The following is a 10404-nucleotide window of genomic DNA, read 5'->3' on the forward strand; positions in this document are numbered from 1 at the left end:
ACCCGTTTGTATTTATCTCCCGTATATTTAGAATATAATTGTATCAATTACTTTCTTTAAATTTAGGAATCGTGCGCTTGAACTTCAGAAAACAACCTATTACAGCTACCGTTACACGAGAGTTACAGTAAATTAGCCCCTTACGGTCAAGTGTGCCTTTCCAATTTCCTCTTCTGTCAAACTTGTGTATATCCCCTTGTCAGTCTCATTAAATGCCTCTTCAAGCCATTGTTCAAATGTTAAATCACCAAGAACATTTTATTACACAAAATCATCTATTCTGTTCATCGTTTTTTCCGATGTCTTTTCCGCCGTCCATGACTTGTCAATCAACCGTCGGTTAGGCTACGTTTACTACTGTTGTTGTTATGGTTACCATTCATAAGCGCATTGATATGAAACGGTGATTATTTTTTTTCTGGAACTACTTGAGAACGAAGCAGGTTATACGAAATTAATGGTCACCCCATCAGCCAACAAGACAAGAGAATCCCATTGTTGAGGGTGATAATATGAAATAAGAGGCACTGGTGAAATCAAAGGCATTTTATTAAAAACATGGAATAGGCCCGTCAATCAATCAAATGGATCCTAAACATGGATCATAATTTGATTCATAAACTGATATAAAAACATGGAATAGGCCCATCAATCCTGGAGTCAATCAATCACATGGATCCTAAACATGGATCATAATTTGATTCATAAACTGATAAAAACCCTTGAACTTCCAAATAACACATAAAAGTGACTGATAGAATGTGAACATAACATTTAAATGTGCCAAAGTGAACTAAATGAAAATAAATAACATTTCAAAGTGGCTGATAAAATGTAAACATAAATAACACAATTAAACAAAGTGCCTTATAAAATTTAAATAAAAGAGTAAATGTGCAAAAACAAGTGCACTTTCAAGTCAATAAACTGCCTAATATAGGCACTATTCTGTTTTCATGTTCTTTTGTAAAAAGATAAGCATGTCAACATTTTCTGGGGAAAGGCAAGAACGACTTGCACTCACGATATCACCTGCAGTGGAAAACACTCTTTCACTTGCAACAGAGGTTCCAGGGACACAGAGATACCTTTTGGCATGTTTTGAGACACAAGGAAACTTGTGCTGATGTAATTTCCACCACTGAAATGGATTGCCATCTATATGGAGTGATTCCGCTGCTCTGTATAATGCCACCTCCCCCTCAATGGTTGCCGAAAGAGGTTTAGGATGTTGTTCCCCTGTTGTGAAAAGCTCCCCAAATAGGTCAGACATTGCAGTCTTCTTCTGGGGAGGGGGCAACGCTGATGCTGATGGCAGCTTTTCCTCATCTTCATCCTCTGCGTGTGTGCCTTCAACCTGCAAAATGAATAGTATTAAAATGATCAGCATGATCAATGGGTACATTATTTTCTGTGGGGGTTCTGTTCCACGCACTACTTTCTCACTACTTTCTCTAACGGGAGCACTAGGCTTCAAATCAATAATTCATCAGGTTATTACGTTTCCTAAAGATAAAGGAAATTCTAAATAATAATAATAATAAACAATTTTGGATGTTGTAAACGGGAGATAAACGGGATAACGGCCGACGAGCTGTGCAATTCAACAAAGAGAATTGGACTTCGCGGAGCGTCGTGCGTTCTTAGCCCCGCGTCGTTCAATTATCTTTGTAGAATTGCACAGCTCGTCGGCCGTTATCCCTTACATATATTCTAAAATATAACTATTTAAATATAGGTCTATGTTGTTTAAAATATACTAAATAAATAAATACCTGTTGCTCATGGTCCAGAATATCTGCAACAAGGCCTTTGTAGACTTGGTCACAGGCGGCTTCATCAATGAAGGGTAAAGACTTGAACCTGGGATCAAGTGCTGTAGCCCGGTGCAGGTAGTCAATCAGATCTGGATTTGTGTACCTTTTCTCCAAGTCTGCTGTGACGGCTCGCTTGGCTTCTCTGATGATTGGACTGTCTTGTGGGTTTGCGGTCATGGCTCGTAGTGTCCTTGTCTTGAGTGGCAGTATCATAGATGTTGTAGCTGTTGATTCACTGCTCATCAGTGTTGTCATCTGTTTTAGTGGAGAAAGCAGCTGGATAAGGCCTTCTGCCAGCTTCATCTCGCCGTCACTGAGCATGGCCAGGTCTTTCCCCGTCTTCTTCACCGTCTTGTCCAGCAAGGCAGAGAATATTGCAGGTTGCTGCTCCACATACCGCACCAACATGTCGTGCGCGGTGTTCCAACGGGTCGGGACGTCGTGGATCAATTTATGTTCCGGTATGTTGAGCATTTGTTGCTTTTGTGTCAGAACGTTGGCTGCAGTGGTGCTCTTGTGGAAAAAGGTGACGACTCTTCTGACTATCCCCAGCAGGCGGGACACAGCATTGATGGAAACAGCTTTTTTCGCGGCCAGGTTAAGCGTGTGGGCAAAGCAGGGAATATGCGGGCCAAAGGCAGAAGTGTCACGGATGGCATTCACGATGTTGGTGGCATTGTCCGTGGCGACAGGGATAGTGACGTTCGCTCGCTCCAGCTTCCATTCGGTGGCTGCTTGCCGTAGTTCTTCAGCCAAATGTTGGCTTGTGTGGCTTTCGTACACCGGACGAGTTTGCAGCACGTAACACTTCATCTCCCAGTCTGCTATGAAATGGACAGTTACCGTCAGGTAGCTGATGGTGGCTCTTGACGTCCAGCTGTCAGTGGAAAGGGCGAGGAAGTCCGCGTCTCTCAGTTCCCCCTCAACTTCACCCCGAGAGACCGCATAAAGTCCTGGGACCACTTTCCGACTGAAATATGTCCGGGAAGGTATGCTGTAGCGAGGCTCAACCGTCTTCATCATATAGCGGAATCCCTTGTCAGTCACCACAGAATATGGCTGCATATCTTTGGCGATGAACATGCCGATCCCTTGGGTGATGCGTTTATGACGGTCCGAATCCACAGGGTATTTTTGTTGAAAGGCCGACGAGATTGATGTTTGAACGGTCTTTGAAGATGAGCCCAGATCTTTTCTAGCTGTTCCACTCACATTAATAGTTGGGTGGCTGCGGCGAAGGTGTCCTGCCATATTCGAAGTGCTACCCGAGGAGTAAACGAAGGACGAGAAACAGTGTTTGCATACTGTCCTTTGCTTGTCAACGGTCCTTTTCCCCTGATCATCGCACTCCACACTAAAACCGAAATGATCCCACACGGCTGACTTTAATGAGGCTGGTGCTTCCTCAAATTTCCTCTTATTGTCATTTCCATTCATCTTTTCCATTCATAAATCGTCATGGACCGCTTAAAGTTTAAAGCCCAGTTTGTTGAACGCTGACAGGCTGAACGGAGGGGCGGGAAAATTCTCATTGGCTCGGGCAGCACTGGAGAGAATGCATTCCGCTGGGTCCTAAACACCCTTTTGTATCGGACGTAGGCTACAGTAGGCAAAATACGCTACATAAGGCAATGCCTTCATTGAAACCGAAATCCGCGGATCTCCAGAATGCTCCGAACTGTGGTAAACGAACCGAACGGATTCGGATACAATTCGAATCCGCTGCAGGCCTAGTGTGTGTGTGTGTGTTTGTGTGTGTGTGTGCGTGCGTGCGTGCGTTCGTGCGTGCGTTCGTGCGTGCGTGCCTGCTTGCGTGTGCTGTGGCTGTCCTATATGATATGATGTGTAATGTGTGTAAATATTAGGGGTGAAACGGATCAGTGTGTCCACGGTTCGGTTCAGATAACCGTTTTGGGCCTCGGTTTCGGATACGGGTTCGGATTAGGATCATGTCCGTGATAGTAAAAAGGTGGACTTTTTTTTGACGGAGGGTTTGGGGGAGAAACACAAAAATGAATGAGACCCACAGGCTATTTGCAATGTGTTAATTGACTGCAATCAGACAACTTGCAAGGCTTTTTTGTGCAATAAATGTTCCCCTAAATGCATTTGAAAACATGGTGCACTGAGTGTAACATGTAAGAGATAACGGCCGACGAGGCTTAGAACTCTGGCGACGAGCGCAGCATGAAGCCAGAGTTGCCTCTACCTGTCCATTATTTCCATCGAACCGGTCGACCTCGAAGGCATTTATCCCGCTTATCACCCGTTTGTATTTATCTCCCGTATATTTAGAATATAATTGTATCAATTACTTTCTTTAAATTTAGGAATCGTGCGCTTGAACTTCAGAAAACAACCTATTACAGCTACCGTTACACGAGAGTTACAGTAAATTAGCCCCTTACGGTCAAGTGTGCCTTTCCAATTTCCTCTTCTGTCAAACTTGTGTATATCCCCTTGTCAGTCTCATTAAATGCCTCTTCAAGCCATTGTTCAAATGTTAAATCACCAAGAACATTTTATTACACAAAATCATCTATTCTGTTCATCGTTTTTTCCGATGTCTTTTCCGCCGTCCATGACTTGTCAATCAACCGTCGGTTAGGCTACGTTTACTACTGTTGTTGTTATGGTTACCATTCATAAGCGCATTGATATGAAACGGTGATTATTTTTTTTCTGGAACTACTTGAGAACGAAGCAGGTTATACGAAATTAATGGTCACCCCATCAGCCAACAAGACAAGAGAATCCCATTGTTGAGGGTGATAATATGAAATAAGAGGCACTGGTGAAATCAAAGGCATTTTATTAAAAACATGGAATAGGCCCGTCAATCAATCAAATGGATCCTAAACATGGATCATAATTTGATTCATAAACTGATATAAAAACATGGAATAGGCCCATCAATCCTGGAGTCAATCAATCACATGGATCCTAAACATGGATCATAATTTGATTCATAAACTGATAAAAACCCTTGAACTTCCAAATAACACATAAAAGTGACTGATAGAATGTGAACATAACATTTAAATGTGCCAAAGTGAACTAAATGAAAATAAATAACATTTCAAAGTGGCTGATAAAATGTAAACATAAATAACACAATTAAACAAAGTGCCTTATAAAATTTAAATAAAAGAGTAAATGTGCAAAAACAAGTGCACTTTCAAGTCAATAAACTGCCTAATATAGGCACTATTCTGTTTTCATGTTCTTTTGTAAAAAGATAAGCATGTCAACATTTTCTGGGGAAAGGCAAGAACGACTTGCACTCACGATATCACCTGCAGTGGAAAACACTCTTTCACTTGCAACAGAGGTTCCAGGGACACAGAGATACCTTTTGGCATGTTTTGAGACACAAGGAAACTTGTGCTGATGTAATTTCCACCACTGAAATGGATTGCCATCTATATGGAGTGATTCCGCTGCTCTGTATAATGCCACCTCCCCCTCAATGGTTGCCGAAAGAGGTTTAGGATGTTGTTCCCCTGTTGTGAAAAGCTCCCCAAATAGGTCAGACATTGCAGTCTTCTTCTGGGGAGGGGGCAACGCTGATGCTGATGGCAGCTTTTCCTCATCTTCATCCTCTGCGTGTGTGCCTTCAACCTGCAAAATGAATAGTATTAAAATGATCAGCATGATCAATGGGTACATTATTTTCTGTGGGGGTTCTGTTCCACGCACTACTTTCTCACTACTTTCTCTAACGGGAGCACTAGGCTTCAAATCAATAATTCATCAGGTTATTACGTTTCCTAAAGATAAAGGAAATTCTAAATAATAATAATAATAAACAATTTTGGATGTTGTAAACGGGAGATAAACGGGATAACGGCCGACGAGCTGTGCAATTCAACAAAGAGAATTGGACTTCGCGGAGCGTCGTGCGTTCTTAGCCCCGCGTCGTTCAATTATCTTTGTAGAATTGCACAGCTCGTCGGCCGTTATCCCTTACATATATTCTAAAATATAACTATTTAAATATAGGTCTATGTTGTTTAAAATATACTAAATAAATAAATACCTGTTGCTCATGGTCCAGAATATCTGCAACAAGGCCTTTGTAGACTTGGTCACAGGCGGCTTCATCAATGAAGGGTAAAGACTTGAACCTGGGATCAAGTGCTGTAGCCCGGTGCAGGTAGTCAATCAGATCTGGATTTGTGTACCTTTTCTCCAAGTCTGCTGTGACGGCTCGCTTGGCTTCTCTGATGATTGGACTGTCTTGTGGGTTTGCGGTCATGGCTCGTAGTGTCCTTGTCTTGAGTGGCAGTATCATAGATGTTGTAGCTGTTGATTCACTGCTCATCAGTGTTGTCATCTGTTTTAGTGGAGAAAGCAGCTGGATAAGGCCTTCTGCCAGCTTCATCTCGCCGTCACTGAGCATGGCCAGGTCTTTCCCCGTCTTCTTCACCGTCTTGTCCAGCAAGGCAGAGAATATTGCAGGTTGCTGCTCCACATACCGCACCAACATGTCGTGCGCGGTGTTCCAACGGGTCGGGACGTCGTGGATCAATTTATGTTCCGGTATGTTGAGCATTTGTTGCTTTTGTGTCAGAACGTTGGCTGCAGTGGTGCTCTTGTGGAAAAAGGTGACGACTCTTCTGACTATCCCCAGCAGGCGGGACACAGCATTGATGGAAACAGCTTTTTTCGCGGCCAGGTTAAGCGTGTGGGCAAAGCAGGGAATATGCGGGCCAAAGGCAGAAGTGTCACGGATGGCATTCACGATGTTGGTGGCATTGTCCGTGGCGACAGGGATAGTGACGTTCGCTCGCTCCAGCTTCCATTCGGTGGCTGCTTGCCGTAGTTCTTCAGCCAAATGTTGGCTTGTGTGGCTTTCGTACACCGGACGAGTTTGCAGCACGTAACACTTCATCTCCCAGTCTGCTATGAAATGGACAGTTACCGTCAGGTAGCTGATGGTGGCTCTTGACGTCCAGCTGTCAGTGGAAAGGGCGAGGAAGTCCGCGTCTCTCAGTTCCCCCTCAACTTCACCCCGAGAGACCGCATAAAGTCCTGGGACCACTTTCCGACTGAAATATGTCCGGGAAGGTATGCTGTAGCGAGGCTCAACCGTCTTCATCATATAGCGGAATCCCTTGTCAGTCACCACAGAATATGGCTGCATATCTTTGGCGATGAACATGCCGATCCCTTGGGTGATGCGTTTATGACGGTCCGAATCCACAGGGTATTTTTGTTGAAAGGCCGACGAGATTGATGTTTGAACGGTCTTTGAAGATGAGCCCAGATCTTTTCTAGCTGTTCCACTCACATTAATAGTTGGGTGGCTGCGGCGAAGGTGTCCTGCCATATTCGAAGTGCTACCCGAGGAGTAAACGAAGGACGAGAAACAGTGTTTGCATACTGTCCTTTGCTTGTCAACGGTCCTTTTCCCCTGATCATCGCACTCCACACTAAAACCGAAATGATCCCACACGGCTGACTTTAATGAGGCTGGTGCTTCCTCAAATTTCCTCTTATTGTCATTTCCATTCATCTTTTCCATTCATAAATCGTCATGGACCGCTTAAAGTTTAAAGCCCAGTTTGTTGAACGCTGACAGGCTGAACGGAGGGGCGGGAAAATTCTCATTGGCTCGGGCAGCACTGGAGAGAATGCATTCCGCTGGGTCCTAAACACCCTTTTGTATCGGACGTAGGCTACAGTAGGCAAAATACGCTACATAAGGCAATGCCTTCATTGAAACCGAAATCCGCGGATCTCCAGAATGCTCCGAACTGTGGTAAACGAACCGAACGGATTCGGATACAATTCGAATCCGCTGCAGGCCTAGTAAATATCAGTGTGTCATCAATGCTTTATCCTCCACCCTATCACCCCTGCAGTGTCTCCCCCCAGGCAGGTGCTGCTCTGTGGCTCTCCTGCCCTCATGTCCTCCTGATGGGGAAGCCACTACTGACACAGAAGGTATTTCTGTTCACACTATAAGTGGGCAGCCAAACTGCTACGGAAGACATGACACCAGGCTGGAAGGTGCATGCATGTCTGAAGCTTATGGGACAGCACAAAGCCTCAGAGTGGTAAATAAAGTAGAAAAATACAATTCACCTGACTCCATGAAATTATTATATGACCTCCGATTGTATCTCGCGGTAGGAGCGACACAGTAGTCCGAGTCATGGGGGCTCAAGACATTAACTCAAGTCATCACAGCTCAAACCCAACTAACACACCAATCAGAACATCAGGATAGATAGACAGAATGGTCATGGACCAATCAATTCACTTGTTTTTGGAACAATGGATCCAAGCTTCTTTATGTACGAACATTCTTTTTTCTAATTAGTTTATTGGTAAATACATTTAAATTGTTTTACTGTATTCAACATAATTTATGTATCAGTTGCATATTTTTGCAGTACATTTTCTTTTTAACTGAATTTCAGTTTATTTTGCTACAGTATATTGAGGAATTTATACATTTCGAAATTGCCTACATGTGTTGTGTCTTTATGTTGTGTTCATTGTGTGAAGAGGTTGTTCTGTGGGAAAACCATAAGCGTCATAACTCATTGCAGTAACAGGTGTTTATGGTAGTGTTTTGAATTCATCTCACCAGTGTGTAATGGGTATTTTGCAGTATATGTGCATTTGATGGCTTGTGTGTGATGTCTGAAGGCAAGGTTTGGTTTAGATGTTAGATCACATGGTTTTGAGTGGTTTTGACAGGGAAGTTCGAAGTTTGTGAAGATGAAAGTGCAGTTATCCATTTGTGTTTAGAGCTGTGGGAAATAGAGTGTTATTTCAAGAAATGTGTCTTGGCAACAAGAAAAACTGTAATAAATATAATAAAGTTGTTTGGGAGTCAGAGAACACACAGGTATCAAACCGCTTTAAACAAGAAACAATAGAGGCAGGTTTACAAGGCAGAGCTGCTGTTGCGTCACGTCATGCTGGTTACAATTCTGAGAAGCCGTAATTACACCTTCTCTCTCTTTTTTTCTCTCTCTCTTTATCTCTCTGCTACTCATTCCCTCTCTCTGAATATGATTTGTGGCAGCAGTGAGGGTGTCACTTTTGTGAGGAAAAAATAGAATTGCAAACCGCATCCGTTGGCAGTCTGAGCTGAACGAAAACGCAAGCGCGTTGTGCACAGTGGTTCTTTTTCACACAGTGTGGGGGACGGACAGCTGGAAACCAACCGTATGAAGAGGACCATCAGTAAAGTCATCTGGACTTTAAATCCAGAATGAAGACCCAAGTCTTTTTTGTTCTTTTTGTGATTTCAGGTAAGAAACCCTTCACCTAACCCTGCGAGCTTTAAAAGTAGGCTTTAACATTTGACAAGAAAGTGCAACGTTGCACAAACAACTCACGGAAGACACTGAATCGTCTTGGACCTTTTGAAGTGGCTTGTTGTGACAAGCAAGAATAGACTAAAGGAAAATGTAAACAGTGCCTTCTCGTCAAAGTCTAAGCATTTGTTTATTTAGCATTTTTGCGAATGAAATGCCATGTGAATCGCCAGCTTATAGATGAAAATTGTTCCACTGCCGCTTTGTGCACAAACAACAACAACAACTGGTTTATGTCAGCTTCGCTCCTTTCTCACTGTAGCCAGCATGGAGGTCCTCCACACAGCCCCTACCTGTGCGCCAGACACCTTCCAGTGCGGAGACGGGAGCTGCATCGCCGCCTCTGACGTTTGCAACGGACAGGTGGAGTGTGCGGACATGAGCGATGAAAGGAACTGCAGTGAGTATCGCACCTTATTACAGTTAGTTTCTTCCTTTCTTTCCTGATATCTTTCTCTCTATCCTTCCCCTTTATAGTTTTATATCTCTCTGTCTCTGTCACTCATGTGGGCCTGTTTGCGTCTTTAAGTAATGCTCTCTGAAAACCAACACATTTAACCAACATGTATTCTCCATAGTGGTTGGGGGCTAAATTAAACCAACAACATTTTGTGTATTTTTAGCCCTAAACTATATATATACACTGTATATATATATAATGGCATGCCGTTCAGGAAATTAACATTTGAATATGTATATACAAAAGTTTGAATATATATACAAAAGTCTGAATATATATACAAAAGTCTGAATATATATGCAAAAGTCTGAATATATATACATGTGTGCTGTTCATGATATGAATGTGAGATGTGTGCTGTTCATGAATGTGAGATGTGTGCTGTTCATGATATGAATGTGAGATGTGTGCTGTTCATGATATGAATGTGAGATGTGTGCTGTTCATGATATGAATGTGAGATGTGTGCTGTTCATGATATGAGATGCGTGCTGCGATATGAATGTGAGATGTGTGCTGTTCATGATATGAATGTGAGATGTGTGCTGTTCATGATATGAATGTGAGATGTATGCTGTTCATGATATGAATGTGAGATGTGTGCTGTTCATGATATGAATGTGAGATGTGTGCTGTTCATGATATGAATGTGAGATGTGTGCTGTTCATGATATGAATGTGAGATGTGTGCTGTTCTTGATATGAATGTGAGATGTGTGCTGTTCATGATATGAATGTGAGATGTGTGCAGTACATGAATGTGAGATGTGTGCTGTTCATGATAGGAATG

General features: G+C 42.9%; 1 protein-coding gene across 1 annotated transcript in view; it reads right to left on the minus strand.

Moving 5' to 3' along the window:
- LOC308367717 (uncharacterized protein) overlaps positions 1-7335 on the minus strand; it is a gene marked incomplete at both ends in the record, with an annotated part of 44290 nt that extends 36955 nt beyond the window's left edge. Inside the window, 3 exons of the mRNA XM_080841708.1 lie at positions 1776-3171; positions 5353-5438; positions 5857-7335. Coding sequence (XP_080697834.1) covers positions 1776-3171; positions 5353-5438; positions 5857-7335 — 2961 coding nt within the window. The remainder of the gene's footprint in view (positions 1-1775; positions 3172-5352; positions 5439-5856) is intronic.
- Between the last annotated feature and the right edge of the window lie 3069 nt (positions 7336-10404).

Source organism: Sprattus sprattus (genome assembly GCF_963457725.1).
Source record: "Sprattus sprattus genome assembly, chromosome: 1".
NCBI classification, from domain to species: Eukaryota; Metazoa; Chordata; class Actinopteri; order Clupeiformes; family Clupeidae; genus Sprattus; species Sprattus sprattus.